General features: G+C 31.7%; 1 protein-coding gene across 4 annotated transcripts in view; it reads left to right on the top strand.

Moving 5' to 3' along the window:
* Positions 1-17,799, top strand: part of NBEA (neurobeachin) — a 774,301-nt gene that overhangs the window by 354,569 nt on the left and 401,933 nt on the right. For all 4 annotated transcript variants that reach the window (XM_030922219.1, XM_030922217.1, XM_030922221.1 and 1 more), the window contains exon 35: positions 7,669-7,730. In XM_030922219.1, coding sequence (XP_030778079.1) covers positions 7,669-7,730 — 62 coding nt within the window. The remainder of the gene's footprint in view (positions 1-7,668; positions 7,731-17,799) is intronic.

Here is a 17,799-nt window from a genome sequence, read left to right as displayed (position 1 = left end):
AAGTATCTCATGCAATTTCGAAAATAATTGTTTTATGTTATTTGGAGGCATAGTACTTTATTGTAATCCTTATTTCAGTACCATATTCTTTAGACTCTTTATAAATCTACATTTCTATGTCTTATCTCTGTAACTGGTCTCTTATCTCCTTGAGACCAAAGACTGTATCATTTCTGGATTCCTTATAGATCCTTATAGATAGTGCAAAGCCTATAGCAGTGATATAATTATTGTTCCTTAAATAAATTTGTAAAGCATAAATTAAAAAAGAGTAAACTCGGGGCAGTGGTTCACAGATAATAGGTGTTAATAATATTGCTGATAATGCCATTAGAGTATTCTCTTCGGCTCATATTAAAATCATATCACTAGTTTAAAATCTGTATAGAAACCATCACTATAGATTCCTTTTTGTATTTTAATCTGTTGTTTTGTAGAAGAGTTATCTGTGAGTGTTACGAACTTCAGTTCTAGCATTATGTAAAAACTTCTCAGCAGAAGCAAAACTATAAAAAAATATTCACAGTAAGATTTCTAGGCTGTATCAACACAATGACAAAAAATTTAGAGAGTTTATTTCAATAAATCAGTCAAAATGATTATTTGGGTATTGTGTAACTACAATTAAACTTTGTTTCTGAGCAATCTAAACATTCTGGGATTACAATTTAAAAGCACTGAGTCAACCATTGTCATATGGAAATTGATTTTTAGTTCTTCCAAACATCTGAAATTTCCATGGGGAAATGTGTAATATCAAATTACTTTGAAATTGCAAGTACAATTAATAATATTAATTTCTTTATCAATCTTCCAAAATATCTCATGTAACACAATACCTCTGATTTCTGACTTTTGATAAGCCAGATGCATTTTGCAATTAAAATATTTTGGATCTACGAAAGGTAGTAAGTGCATATATTTCATAGCATCTTTAGGAAAGGCTGGGAGAGCTCCCTAATAAAACACATTAACATGCCTACAGTAATACATAGGGATTTTCACAATAAATAGAATAACAAATTTTAAATAGCATCACATTATTCAGGGGAAATTTTGCTGATAGTTGAATTTGTGATAATCTTACAAGAAAGCTTTCAGTTTTCATAGCTTTTTGGGTTTCAGAATTGTAAAGTATCATGGATGTACAGCTAAAATAATTGCCCTGCAATTTTTAGTATCTCTAGATGTGTAAGGGTGTGTATGTATATGTTTGTGTTCTGCTTCTCTGTTTCTCTTACACATACGAGCTCATGCACATGTGCACACAGACGCACACACCACACAGATGCATGTACACACACCACACAGATGCATGTACACACACCACACAGATGCATGTACACACACATCTTGGGATGAGTAAATAGTTTCCTTGGAAGACAGCCAAACTCATTTGTTTATATATTGTCTATGGCTACCTTTGTACCACATGCCAGAGTTCAGCGGTTGTGACAGAAACTTATAGCCACCAAAGTCAAAAATATTTACTATCAGGTCCTTTACAGAAAAAGTTTGCCACCACCTAATATATCTGGTATATCCAGAAACTTAAGTTTTGTTCCTGTTTTAAAGACAGTAAGACTGTCATAAGTTTGTGATAACTTAGTTTTTAGTGAACTAAAGATCAGTGAATGCATGAACTCTCACCGTCTCTACCGTATTTTGCAGGGTTTTTTTTTTTTTGTTGTTGTTGTTAAAATTTGTAATCTAAACATGAATGTAAGCTGTATTGGCTTAATTATATTTAAATAAGCTTTTTTAGTCAAAAAACTGAATTTTATTATAGTTTTAAGTTAATGTTAGAGTTGATCCCATTTGTAATACAGTTTTAAAATAAAATACTTGAGAGAACACATAGGCAAACCTTAAAATGTTCAATTAACATAGTAACTAATATTACCTATATACATCCTATATACATCTTAATATTAATTTTAGCAATAATAAAAATTTAAGCCATTATTGTTATTTCAAAGGATGTTTCATGTTGATTTTTGTTTGTTTTCTTGGTTTTGAATTAGAAAGCCACACTAATTGCTTGCTTTGCTCTTTTTTAAGGTTTAAATCTTAGTAAGTTCAGGTGACTTACATGGTAACATTGAAAGTAAATTTCACAGAGAGAAGCATATCACAGTGAGGGCATAGGAAGATAATTTCATGTTTCAGGTTAAAAAAGTAAAAGAATAGTAGAAAATATCAGAAATTACTATTGTGCAGATAGAGATGTGTAAGTATTATAGGAATCTAAAAGATACTCATTATGGTAATACCCTGTGTCTTAGAATCCTTCACCATACCACGTGCGAAGTGGAGAGAACAGAATTTTGAAGAACACACCACTGAAACTAAGGCACATGAAGTATAGTGGACATGCAAAATTCCTTTCCACACCTATAGTTACTCAACATTTGTTACTGAAATGAAAGTATTTCAGTGCCATTCAGCTCTACTAATTTGGGGATTTTTTAAAGTTAAGAATAGGCTGGGCCTGGTGGCTTACACCTGTAATCCCAGCACTTTGGGAGGCCCAGGTGGGTGGATTGCTTGAGCTCAGGAGTTCAGATCAGCTTGGGCAACATGACAAAACCCTGTCTCCACCAAAATTACAAAAATTAGCCACTGTATTCCAGCCCGGATGACACAGCAAGATTTTGCCTCCAAAACAAACAAAAAGATTAAAAATCATTAGAAGATTAACTAAAAACTAGTTATGCCTGGGCATATTTGATTTTTAAAATTCAGATTGTCAGTATAGTCATATCTGTTTGATGGAAAATAAATTGGTATCTTTTATTGTGGAGAGAAATATTGTCTAGAATGAAACTCATCACTTTTCCTTCTGCAAATTTCCTTCTTTATTTGCTTTCCTTATCTCAGTTAACGGTATCATCATCACACTCTGATGGTTCCTTTACCGTGCCCCAAATGGTTGTTAAGATAGTTGTCTAAAATAGTTTGTCTCGTTACAGAATGCCTTTCAAGTCTGTCTCTACTTGCATTGCCACCATCTTGAGCTCAAGCTTTCAGTCGTGTAACTAAAGTTTTTAGTTACTAATTTCTTCCTGGACTGCTGACAGAAAGTGGTCTTTCCAAAATAGAGCTAATTCTGTCTGCGCCCTGCTTAAAATCCTGTAGCTTCTCCCTGGTGATGACAGGATAGTATGCTATGTATGGCTCTACTTCCTGCCTACCTCTCTGTCTTCCTTTCCAGTCACTTCCTTTCATCCTTCACACCCTACGACATAACATTCCAACTCCATTTTGCTGACTATTGCATGCTTCTTTATACCTCAAACATTTCTCTGTCACTTGGAGTGACCTTCCCTTCTTTCCATTTTTTGCTTAGATAGGCTCAGCATTATCCAACTTAAATGTCACATTCCCCATAACTTCTCCTAGACACAGTTGCTTAATACCCTTCCTGTGCTTCTCACACTGCACTCTCTATGAACCCCCTAAGATTCCCTATCATGATTATTTGCTTACATTATCTGCCCCACATCCCACTTAGTACCTACCATGGTGTCAGGCACATTAGAAATACGCTTGGTAAATGTTTTTTGAATGAATTCGGATCTTATTCTAAAAAATGATGTTCTTATTATTGCTCAAAGTGTAATTTTTATCTACAGTTGATGATTTATAGATTTAATTAATATTTATTGATAATATATTCAAAGCAATCATAGATGTCTGTCAGAGTCTCCTGTCTTGGATCCTTACTTCAAGAAAACTTTAACATTTAAAAGATGAGTTCCATATAAGAGCATTATTTCTTGTCCCTAGAACATGTGATATTCTTCATCTCCCACCATGAGGAACATTCTGCTAGAGATGGAATTTTTCAACAGTATTTTAAAACTTTAGGGCTCTTTTAACTTGATATTCAATTCAACAGATGTAAAAAGTTAGACCCACAGATTGACTCAAAAGAGTCTGACAGTTCTTTATTAAAATAATATCATTGTATCTTTTAGTAGTGTTTGTATTAAATAAAGATAGCTTTGTCCCAAAGGCCAAGCTTCTAACTTTATACTCATTTTGGAGATTTCTTATCTGGTTTATCATTTGTGGCAGTTTTTTGTTTTGTTTTGTTTTATCTTGTTTTTTTGGTGGGGAGGGAGTGTCATCCTGAAAATAGAAATTGACTTCCTACCCCTAGTCAGTGTGAACCCAAAAGAACTGCCAGTTTTTTTGGATAATGGTTTACTCAGCTATATCTGTTTTATTTACTGCCTGGATCTGGACCACCTCAAGTTTGTCCAGCTAATTAATCTTCTCAAGTACTTGTATCTTAGCCACTCAGTGAGCTGACTTCATCTTTCAACAATGTAGTTCATAATATATTCAAAAGCTCTTAATGGATGGTTTCCTTACTGTTAAAGTATCTCCCAAATATACAAGCCTCTTTCCTCAGAAGCCCTCACACGTTTATTGTCTACATTCCAGGTGTTCATTTTATACTGGTAAGCTATATGGTTTGCAGTACTGAATCAGTAATTCTGGTTAGAATATTTATTATTCTAAAAATATGTATTTTTAGAATACATATTTTTGGTGAAAATATTCTATTACTTTGCCCATACTCCTAACTATATTTTTGCTGGGGAGGCACATATGTACAGCTCCTTTGGGAGCTACTTCTTACTAAACAAGGCACAGATTGTCATGATAGAATAGGAGTACTATAAATAGTCCTTAGTATCATTTCTCAAAACATTTTATAACTTGCTTTAAATTTTTCCTTTTGTCTTTCAAAACCGTGTAATTTTCTTTCTTTCAATCTTAATCTATCTTTGATTTTTACCCTAGCTCTCCAGTACACTTTTAAACACTCTTATAGTTTATTCATCCATCCCCCAAGCTATAAAAGTTTTTTTCAGATTTTCTCTTTGTTCTCTGCTTCCTGTGTGCTTTTCGCTTAAGCTATTGCTTTTTGTTCCCATGTCTGACCACAATAAGCTACTTTCACCAGGAAAACTGTCCAAATCATTCAACTTTGAATTGACCATTATGACCATTCTCATAATCATATAGTGCCATATTATTAATACCAAACTATGTAGCTCTGCAGCAAACAGAATGGGCTTTGAGTTGGATGACTTGAATTTGGGTCCCAATTCCACCACTTACTGAATGACACACCTTTGGCTAGCCACCAAATCTCTTCAATTTTTATGTATCAAATGAGGTAGTTATAACTACTTTAAACAGTTATTAAGAGATTCAAATGAGATAGCATATATGTAAGTTATCTGTAAATTCTAAAGTTCTATATAAATTTTATATAATCTTAATTTGAATTAAGATATGGGCGCTTGGGAAGGTATAAATAATAACTTATTTATTACTGTAAACTGCTTAGTACTAACACTATATTTTGCTCATAAGTGGGTATATCAAATGAATTAATTTGATTATGAATTTTTTGTGACATACAAAAAGGATACAGTCAAACTTTTTGAGACATACACTTGTAAAATATTTGTCTTATTCATATACAGCTTAAGAGTTACTTATAGCATCAGTCAGTGGTTGTATTTTCATTATCTCTAGTAAAACATTGAGTTTACCTCTTTTTTTTTTTACAAAAACCAAAGTGATTATGTAATTTTTGAAGATAGATAGGTCTTTCAAATTTGCCTCTGCTTGTGTTCTCATTGTCACGTTTAGTTTTTCTTTTGCTTTTGGGAAAATCCATTTGTTCCTTCTGTCCAAAACTAATTAGACAAAACACATGAGTAAAGGTGTGAGGTTCTATGGACTTGAAATCACAATAGCCTTTTACAAAATACTGAGAGCACCGTTTGCAAATTGCAATTTTGCTATTGTATCAATTTTTTGTCATTCCTCTTGAACAAAGCATTAATGAAGCATTTGTTTATATTTTTCTTATGATGGAATGATGGTATTTGTAAAAACTATAAATGTTCTTGTTACATAGTGTTTTTTAAAAGTTCATTTAAAAAATTGACTTCTGAGAAATGAATGCAATTTCATGTTTTTCCTAATTTTACTTCAATTTGTTACATATTTAAAAACTCATACACAGGATATATGTGAATAATTCTTTATATCAAAGCCTTATTGTCTAAATTTACATGAGTTTAATTGTGATCATTTGGCCTTTTACTTGTTTTCTCTTTGTCAGAATTCAAATCTTTGAGTAGCCAACAGGTGATACATGTCTCATTAATCTTTCTGACTCCCTAGAACTTGAGCATGAGAATTGTTGGTCAATTACACCAATTGTCTCTTAAATGAGCTTCTCACATCTGCCTCTTATTTCATTAGTTAACTGTCTGCCCAAAGATCTGATGAGATGGAACACTAGTACGTTTTTATAGCTTGTTCTGTCGGTCGGTACAATGAGGAGATAGGGTCATTAGCAAAATGGGCACAAAAGGGTATCTATCCACTACCTACGGTAAATATACATGCTAGTGTCTAGAAGGCACTTAAGACTGTTTATTGAAATCACTTTAAGAAAAAATAACTGGTTTCACTTCGACTTTCCATTTAGCAATAAATAATGTTAAGACCATGGCCTTTCTTACTGTGTGATGCTTTTACTAATTACATTTATCATCAAAGGAAGAAAAATGATAGTATTTCTAAAAACTATGAATGTTCTTGTTACATAGAAGTTATTTTTGAAAGAGGAAAAATCTGTTAAGTTACTTTAATTTTAAAAGCAGTGAAAAACTTTAGAAAATATTTTTAAATTACCAAACATCATAATTAACTTACTCTCAACAGCTTTATTAATACTTGATTACCTCATTCTCTATGTTGGCACTTCAAAAAACTACCAATTAAGATCTGCTTTCTTATCATACACATTGTTATACAGCAGTCATACTTTTAATTGGAAAAAATCTTGATAACTTTTCATCAATACATATAAGACTTAATGTTTAAACTGTTTATAGAAAGAATACGTTCTTAACCTGTAGAATGGGAATAATAATACTGTGTCACAGAGTATAATGATAATTAAATGAGACCATGCACGTAAGGCACTGTACCAATGTGTTAAATATTGCCCAGCACATAGTAAGTGATCAATGAGTAGTAGCCATTATTACATAGACATTATTACATTCTATTTTTTTCTTCTGCTATCTATTTGGGGAGATTGGAAGTATAACAGTGCAATATTTTATAAGCATTGATTGATGTGTTAATCATACATTCTTTTTATTATTTTTAAAATTATTTAATAACTGATAAGCTGTGGAAATCACCTGTTTGTAAATTAATTTTGTCTTTTGGAGCAAAATTTAGGCAGAACTTCAATGATTATTGTTCTTTGCTCCAAGGAAACAACCATATAATAAATGTCGTTGGAGTAATAGCAGCTACACATAGCTCATCAATTTTACTAACCTTCCCCATTTTGTTTAAATGTAAGAAATGCCTCCACCAAATAAACAACCAAAGCATGAAGTCAGTTTTTGAGTATTTTCACATCATCTTGTGTATCTGAATAGTTTTAAATTATTGTTAAAAATATATGTTAGGTGAACATTTTCATTCAGTTTACCTTAGGAATTCTATTTAAAAGAAAGCTTTTTTATACATTAAAATTATGTAATGAATTAACTCAGAATGGTAATTTCTACCATTGTAATTTAATTTTGTTTTAACCTTTCTTTGTTGTAGGCCTTGTTTGTATGAAGTCCAGCACATCTGTGGTTGAGCTTGTTATGCTGCTTTGTTCTCAGGTACAAAATCTCATTAACTCAATTACATTAATATATGAGGACTTTTGTGACTAACAATAAAAAGTACGTGCATGTAAGTGTATGTTTATATATTTTTAAAATTTCCATCTATTATCCCACAGATGGAGAAAATAATTTACACTGAGTTATATTAGTATATAGATTATCTTACCATGTAAATATTGACTTATTCTCCCTCTCCCTTCTTCCACTCTTTTTAGCAGTATTATTCTCCTACGCTTTCAATTCTTCCATTGTTTCCTATCATATATATGTATATAAAATACATATATAATGCATATATAAACATCGTAATTTATAGTTTTTAAATGTATTATTAATTACATTGTTTCTTTCTTCTTCTTTATTATATTTGAGATAACAAAAAGTAAGTTTTTTAATTCCATGCCCAAAGTGTATGATACAGCTTAAGACCTTGCTGCTTTCTCTTTTTTTAAGTGTAATTTGTATATGTCAGTATAAATTCTAAAAATCTACTTGAGCTGTTTATCTTTAATAATCAGAATCAAAGATAAATGGTAATTGTTGGGTATTGTTTCTTCTTAACAATTACAGAGAAACCAAAAATAAATGTAAATATATTTTCTGATTACTTAAATAGGAACCTATTGGTCTTTCTTCTCACCAGCTCTGTCAAGTCTCCTAGTAGTCCTGATTATCCTGATTATCATATTAGTGTTAAATATTTTGTAATGTCAGAATGAAATAAGAGCTTGTGTGTGTTTGTAATAAGCAGTTATTACCTTTATTCATAGTTTCCCCAGTAGAAAGAAACATATATCTAAGCTCTTCCTAATTACTGGCCTGAGGTTTGCTTAAAGCTACAGCTAACTCGCAAACAAACAACAATATGAATTCAAGTGATCCTCTAAAACATCAGCAAAACTAAACAAAACAAACGAAAAACTTACCAATTGATTTTCAGTTTTCAGGTTTACTTTCTTCAAGAATATATTCCTAGGAAAATCGTTAGGCCCATGTTCCTCATTATAGCCAGGAACAACATTGATAAGTAAGAGGTTAAAGAAAGCAGCATCCCTGTGAGAAGCTCATCTGCAGGGCATTTGAAAATGTTATCACCTACTCTTGAAGTCCTGAGTTCAAGAGACTATCTGGATCTTTTCGATTCATGATGATGCACAGTTCTGTAAAATGCTTTAATGGAAAAATAGCTTAGAATTCCTTCTTCTATAGCCCTGTGTTTCACTGCTGTTCAGAGAAATAAAGAGGAATGTAGCATTAAGATCTAGTGTCTTTGATGGCCTCATCATCTAATCATAGGTTTAACATTACTCATTTGCTGGCTCCAGGAATTCCTGCCATTAAGGGCCCTAGAGATGAAACTTTGCCTCAGATATTGATTGAAAGGAAGAGTGAGAAATTTAAGCTCTCTATGCAGTGCACTTTCTTTCAGTGTTTCAGCAAAGCAATATTGTAAACATGCCTCTCGATTTGATTTTTAAGTTGAATTTTTAAAATAATTCAGTTTTTTAAATATTTCAAGTATTTAATTGATTAAATGCACCTCATTTAAGTAAATTAAAAATATATGCTTATTCTTTAAAATAGCTCCCAATTGTTTTTGTTATTTTCTGTTTAAGTGAAATAATGCTTTCCACTAAATATTTTTAATGAAACTAATAATCCTCCTTTATTCCTATTTGGGGGGATCAGTTTACCATTTTACTGTGAAATTAAGCTTGTAGAACTATCTTTGTAGATCATTAATTGCTCCATGTATGTTTAAAATCATGTCTTCAGTTGTAAGGACACACATACCAAAAAATGGACATGTCTTCAAAGTTTCTTAAAATGATGTGCCATTTTTCTATACTACTTAAATTCAAGATGATTTAGATCCTATTTTCATCCATTAACAGGGCAACATAGCAGTAGCATACCTCTGAAAAGAGAAATAAATACAGTTAATGATGCTGTGGAGACTGCTTGGCATAGCTCTCTCCAAAGCAGTTATTCTACAGCCCTTAATGCATCTCTTGTAGAATGAAGCACAGTCCCTGTAGAATTAGTACAGTTCTGTAGGCCATCTTTGTGCCAAGGCAGTAGATAATCCTGGTGAATCTTGAAAGCTGCAGAGTTCTGAGTACTTTTTGTTTTACTCTACAGACAGCCTTTTGTAAGTCTTGATAGCTCCATGTTATTATCATGAGCAGTATTAATACTAATAAAAATAGTTGAAAATCGGAATGAATAGCTTTAAGTTACTATCTTGATATACTATGTATATATTTTTTCCACAGTGAGAAATCAAACTAAGATCTTATTCATATTGTAATTTAATGCTGGTTAGAATAAGTTAGAATTCTGCAAATGGAATTTTTAATGTATTTATTTGTATAAAATATGCTTTTCTTTTTCCAAATTTAGACAAGCCATTGAAAGATAAAATTTTTTTGAGAGACCAGGCAGCTAAGTATTAAAAAGGGAAAAGAAAATGCAGTATTGGGTTTTTTATAGGATTTTGTTTTTCTTTGCTACAACACATTAGATGGCTTTTATTTTTATGCTTCTCATTTTCATTTTGAAAATTTCCTGTTAGTAACTACATATTATTAAGGATATTAGCTTTTCTTTCTTATCTGACCTCCTGAATAAACTTACTATTGCTAATAGTTTGTGCCCAAAATATGGTCTAAATTTACATGAGATCATATTACAAGTGTCTGAAGGTACTTGTCAAGGATAATTCAGTTCATATGGGCAAACTTTTAAACTCCAAGGGATGTATCATCCAGTCTACCCCCCAGTGTAATTTTACATCTTTGTGGAAAACGTATTTAAGTCTTAAGAAGAAGCTGTTAATATTATCATTGTGATATATTTATCATTCCACAAATACCCAAAACATTTTTTACTGTATTCTGGAATTTTTTCTGATATAGATTTTGTGATACAAATATATTTATTCTTCTTCACTTTTATTTTGTATTAAAGTTGACATTAGTAGCATTTTAAAAATTGGTTTCATATCATTTTGAAGTGAAATGAACTAAAGTAAAAAACTTAATATCGAATCAGCTTAATTAGGGAATACAAGGTCTTCTACAGATTCTTCAGTATATCAGAGGTCTGATACTATCTTTTATCATAGCTTTTAAAAAAAAGTTTTATAATTAGATATGGTTGAGGTGCTTATTCTCTATGTGTACTTATTTGTTTATTACATTATTTTTACCATATTGTGCTCTTTGATGAATAGCAGATTTAGTTTTCAAGTAAACTTCTTTAGGTACTATAATAGTTCCTAATTACTTCCAGATTTTTTAAGGAAGTCTCCATAAGATATACTGCAGGAAAAATGGACTGATGTTATCCCATAGCATTTCTTTAAGTTTTTGTAAGTAAAGCTTAGCAGATGTCACTTGCATTTTTCTGTGCCTTATCTGTCAATAGAAAATATTTTATAAATTGAGAAACTGTATATTTAAAAAATTATTAGTATTTAAGTGCTTTCTGACTGGAGGCAATGATTAAGCAAATGCATGCTTAGTAAGTCATTTCTACTCTCACTGAAAACCTAAAGATATATAAGTAATATAATAGGCCTGCAAAATGAATTATTTTGTGGTTTGTTTGAATTTAGTTTTTTCTAAATACCTCATATACTTAAATAAAAAGAATTTTTGTGACTTCACTGATATGATCAAAGCGTTAACCCAGGACTTCTAAAGACAACACGTATAAAAGAACCACAACTAAAGAACAATCTTTTTTTTTTTTTTTGATTTGGCCTTTGAACATTTACGTTTTTCATTTTTTCTCCAGTTTGATATAGTTGAGTCAAATAGTACAAAAGAAAAAATACACTTTTCTACTGCTAAATACAATAAACCTGCGGCTGAGGTTCAAAGACATAGATAAGAGAACATAGAGGCCTATTAAAAAATATTCATTATAAGTACTCAATAGTGAAAGGATTTTTGGTGTATATAGTAAGATTTCAAACATAAGAAAACCAGGCATGGAGTAGATGTTTTTTCCCCATTGTCTTTGGAAATATCATGAAATTCTAATTATCATGATGAAGTTATGTCACATTTAATTTGGTAGTTATTTAGTGACTACATTTTTTAAGCATTTTGATGGTTACTAAAGACTTACACATTGTTCCATTTCTCACATTTAGTGTTATCGATGAAACTTGCCAGTTTTGAAGCTGAATTTGAATTTCAGTTAAGAATGATAAAAAATTATGACCTGATACTTAAAATTGAATATAAATGAGCAATTACCTTTGTGCGGTTAGTAAATGAGTCCTGTGTACCAACAATAAGATTGTCATGGAAAGGTTTATTGAGGTGAACTACAAATGAGCCCTGAAGGTGCAAGGTATTCTATTCAGCATAAGCAGAGAAGGAGAACTGGGCTGAAGAAACAGCCTGAGCCCTGTTTCTTCAGAAAGCTGAGGTCTGGAGAGGAATGAGTCTCTCATTGGAAGAAGAATCATCTTGGGCCACACATAATATACACTAACACTAATGACAGCTGATGAACTAAGAAAAAAAAAAAAAAAGGTCTTGTAATGTTTTAAAAAAGTTTACAAATTTGTGTTGGGCCACATTCAAAGCTGTCCTGGGCCACATGCAGCCCATTGGCCACAGATTGGATACGCTTGTGTTACTTGCTCAAGCCAGTTACCAGCCTCATTTACAGCACATCAGAAATTAAGTACCCATATGTGATTAAGGTCAAGGGATAGCAAAACAATTAAAAAAAATTAGAAAATTTAAAAAACAACAGCAGAAATTAAGTGGCCAGGCAATATATAATATTTATTTGTTTACCTAGGCAGTGTATAATACAATACCTTCCTCAAGAGTATTTTTAATATAAAATATTGTAGTGTGTTAATAGTATAGAATTAAGGCTAGTAAGAAATGTCTAACTTTTAAACAGTATTGGATAGTTCATGATCATTGACTACAGATTCTATTTTAAAAGAGCCACTTTTTCAGTTTCTAATATCTAAGAAATCCCTGCCTTGCTGTCTAGATGGTGGGTGACCCCACCTCTTATCTGTGGTATAATGTCATTTCCAAGTTAAAGGGGGCAAATTTGGGCATTTAATGTTTTTGGAGTGACTATATTATATAATCTTTATTGCCATAAAAGTTTGTAATATGTCCTAAAGTATAAAGAAAAGTTAAACAGGAAGGTGAAAATACGGTGAGGCGTAAAGATTATAGTCAACTCAAATAACAATAAAGATTTAAAATTGTTAGAGAATATGGAGAAAATTATACACTGAAAATGTAGACATTTTAAAGGAAAAGGAGTATCAATAGAAAATAATTGGAAAATTGTATTTAATATATCTTGGGGAGAAGCAGTACAGAACACATTGCAACAGGAAGACAGACTCTCTCTCTGTTATATGTTCAATTACTTATAGCATTCCTGGATGAAAATTTAATCAAAGAGTTAAAGACCATATAATTCAAATTACTTTTGATTAATTCTGTGAGGTATTTTATTGTTGGATTCTTTTTTAAAACTCTTAGAGACGTTAGCAGGTATGAGACATTTTCAGTCTCTTTTATGTTGTAAAATATTTTTTCTAAGCTACCTGCAATACATACAATACTCACACATCATTTAACACTTATATATAACAACTTAGCACATATCCACGTCAAATTAGAGAGGTAAAAGTTTATGAAGAAACAAAAAGTTCTGACCTCATCTGTTAGAAATGATAAACTAAGGCTGGGCGTGGTGGCTCAGGCCTGTAATCCCAGCATTTTGGGAGGTCAAGGCAGGTGGATCATGAGGTCAGGAGTTCCGGACCAACCTGGCCAACATAGTGAAACCTGTCCCTACTAAAAATACAAAAATTAGCCAGGCATGGTGTGGACACCTGTAGTCGCAGCTACTCAGCAAGCTGAGGCAGGAGAATCTCTTGAACCCGGGAGGTGGAGGTTACAGTGAGCCGAGATTGCACCACTGCACTCCAGCCTAGGCGACAGAGCGAGACTCAGTCTAAAAAAAAACACACGCACATACAAAAAAGAAAGAAATTATAGAAAAGAACAACAGTCTTTTTTTCCTCGTGTCTAATTTCTCATAATTCTAGTAAGATTGAGGGAAAAAAGAAATCAATAAGCCTAGGCCACCTGCAGGATCATTTTTAAGAGTGTTTAATGTCTGTGACAGAAGAGAAGGAATGTAGAATATGCTGAATCCCTGGATCCCTGTCACTAAGTCCACCTCCCTGACCTAAAATTTCTTTCCATACTCTGCCTCAAAATTCACATTTCCCTTTCTCCCAGTATTTTGGTTTATTTTTCTTTAATCTTTATTTTCCTGTGTCTACATTGTATAAGTTTTTCAGACAAATTACAACAATTTTGAAAAATAGTGAAAACTATATATATATATATATTTCACAGTTTTCCCTCTAGCTCATGTTCCCTTTTCTGGTGGTAGATTTTCTTCATTTTTGTCTTATGCATATTTTAATATGCTTTATTTTTATTAGCTATCACGTAATAAGTAGTTTTCTGTATCCTCTTTTTTTGTTCCATTGTACATTTCCTCATGATCATTTTTTCTGTGGTTTCATTGTTTAAATAATTAGAGACTCACAGGAAGTTGCAAAAATAGTACACAGAGTCCCATGTACCCCTCCCTCAGCTTCCTCCAAAAGTAACATCTTATATATGACTGTAGTCGAGTATCAAAACCAGGACATTGATACTAATGTAGTACTGCCAACTAGATGATAGACATTATTCAACGTTCTCTGTTTTTTACATGTGTTCATTTCTATGTGTATGTAACTCAATAAAATTTTATTCCAAGTATTAATGAAACCAATACGGTTGTTCTTGGACCTCATATCTTCCCAATTATTTCAAACTCTTTTATTTCATGAAGCCTTTCTGTATTATTATTATAAGGTTCTAATCTCTCCATCATTCCCTTAGCATCTGAGTGCATAAATCTGGATGGTAAATATAGGAATCTGTTTATATGTTTTAATTAGATGCTCTTATATGTGATTAAGGTATGATTTTCTTTATCCACCACATTTCAGTTTGCATTAGAATAAGCTGCATTTCTGGTATTTCCTTTCTTTCTGAAGAACTCTCTTCAGCCAATGGAGAAAATAAGTATTGTATAGTCTCAATGTATTTAACTAACTTTTATGAAGAGCATTTAAAAGCATACATTGTTTATTTACAACAATCCAAAAGAAAAGACTGCTTAAGGATGACACAGAACTTTGAAGTTTTCTGAAGTCACTTTATGGATGTTATTCATTTCAGTTATGCTACAAATTTACACCATACTAAAGATCACTTTATTTTTCTATTGCCTTGTGTTATGCTTACCACTGTGTCTTCCACTCCTAGTATAAATATCCAGCACATAGTATAGGTAATTATTAATGACATATTGAGTTATTTTATAAATAAAAAGGAGTATATATTAGCTAAGGTGATTTGTTATTTATTTTTATTGTGATAAAATACGTAAAATGTAAAATGTGCCATTTTTACCATTTTAAATATACAATTCAGTGGCATTAATTAAATTCACAATGTTATGTAGCCATAAACACTACAATGTGAAGGTTAGGGAGGCCAGTCCCCCTACACAGTCAAAAATATGCATATAACTTTTTACTCCCCCAAAAGTTAACTACTAATAGCTTAGCACTAGTGACCAGAAGGAAGCCTTACCAATAACATAAGCCATCAGTTAACATGTATTTTCTATGTTATATGTATTATGCATTGTAATCTTACAGTAAAATAAACTAGATAAAAGAAAATGTTATTTAAAATATAAAAAATATATATAGATACATAGCCAGTATATATATAATGCTTCTTTTTTTAAATTTTAATGTAGTCCAAAAGTACAAGAAGCTGTTTCAGAGGTCCAAAATACAGTAGGCCTTCAAAGAAAGGTCAGCTAATTATGTGTCAAAGATTCTTGTACTTAGTTAAAAATGGTGATCTCTAAATTTCTCTACAACACTAATGTTCTTATACTGGCTTCCACACCTATTGCTGCATGATCATTTGTGAATAAATATGAAATATTTAATATGACTTAGTACCTATTTCTGAATCTTAAACTACACATTTGAATGTGAGAAACTTTTTTTAACAACTCAAAACTAATATATAAACGTGTGTTGTATATACTCATAACATATGCTCTCTTTAAAAATATTATCTTGTGAAACAGTCTAGACTTCATTATAAACAAATACAAATACATACACTCATTTTATAATAATAAGATGTGTCCAATTTTAAACATAATTTAATGATCACCTAAAGTCCTATAGAAGCCTCCTTGTGTTTATATGATACGCCAACTTTTCCTTGAGTAACCAACTAAATATATTTCAGCATTTCCTAATGGTTTTTTTCTGGTTGACTATTACATCAGTAATCTTCTCTTTGAATTGATTATTGATTATTCATTTCTTACATTCAGTTTTTCCTGTAATACTTTTAGTAAGATCTTCATAAAAATAAGAAATGAAAATGAAATAAATGGTACTTTAAATACTTCCCATATATATTTTCATTATGTATTTTTTACATACATTGAAAAAAATTCTCATCTCTATTGTCACCCTGCAGAGTGTTTTTTTCACTTCACTCCTTATACTTACTGACTTCTCCAACTTATTGCACAGAATTTCTAAACATACCAGTTATGATGAACATTCACTTTGAAAATTTTAAGAAACACACCATGTATTTTAGTGACAGATAATGATAAATATTAAGGATATCAGAAATATAAAATCAATTCTGAAATTCTTGAAGACTTAAGATCTCAATTTACTCTTCCATTTTTCCCTTGTAATGTTTTTATATTTTCAAAACTTTTATGATGGATTGAATCTCTGAGAACATTAAATTGGTTGATTTAATTGTATACAAAGAAGAGGGAGTGAAAAATGTACATTGAGTTGACATAGATGAGGAGAAACTGATGGGGAGCATTATGTTTTAGATCTGAGATTTCTTCGACTAGTCCATCTAACTACCATAAAGTGATTGTGAAGAGAACATAGGGATTTTATCATCATCCTTCTGGAACTTATTTGTCTTCAAAGTGTTTAGTTTCAAAGGGTCCTTAACATGAGATCCAGTTCCCTGAAAAAGTCCTTCATCTTCAGGAAATTTTATGCATACATGTTGAAGAGTTAAAAAATTGTGACAAAACTATCTAAAGACTTGGCAGCTCTCTGCAGGCATTCAAACCTAAAGTTAAGTATGTTTCCCCATGAAAATAAAAGGTTATTCATTTAGTTTTTCAGTAGAAAAGTGAGTATATGTCTATGTAGGTGTGTTTTCTCAAATGGCAAAAAATTCTGGAATAATTTGTAAGATAAGACTTTAAAATATACCTTTTTCCTGTCATTGCCAAGAGTTTGTTGTTGATGAAATGAGAGTAAATTATTCTTATCCCTTTGCATGTGTTCTCATGTATCTGTAAGTCTTTGTATTTGTCAGAGAGAATTGTTAGAGTGCTAGGGCAGGGATTAAAATTGTCTTCCATGTCCACCTCTATCCCATTTTTTAACTTTCGAGGTAGGTTGTATCTTGGCATCCGTAACAAACAAATAACGTTTCTTCTCTATGCTATGTACTTTTCTTGTCACAAAGTTTTGTTTATCTCTCCTTTCAATATTTTATCCAATTATTTTTTGAAGCTCTTGTAATCGGTTACATGGTAATGTGCACTTAAGAAGTATTTTTTGAAATTAGCCAGGCATAGTGGTGCACACCTGTGGTCCCAGCCACTCGGGAGGGTGAGGCAGGAGAATTACTTGAACCTGGGATATGGAGGTTGCAGTGATCTGAGATCGAGCCACTGCACTCCAGCCTTGGTAACAAAGCAAGACTCTGTCTCAAAAAACAAAACAAAACAAAACAAAAAGTTTTTTGAAATTATAAAAGAAATGTACATCAGTGTAAAAGAATATAATCATTGCCTATCCAAATTTGTTAGAAAAAATTCAAAACCATGTGTATCTCATTTACTTCACACACAC

The sequence above is a fragment of the Rhinopithecus roxellana genome, chromosome 18, assembly GCF_007565055.1.
Source record: "Rhinopithecus roxellana isolate Shanxi Qingling chromosome 18, ASM756505v1, whole genome shotgun sequence".
Lineage (NCBI taxonomy): Eukaryota > Metazoa > Chordata > Mammalia > Primates > Cercopithecidae > Rhinopithecus > Rhinopithecus roxellana.
This window is presented reverse-complemented; position numbering and strand designations above follow the sequence as displayed.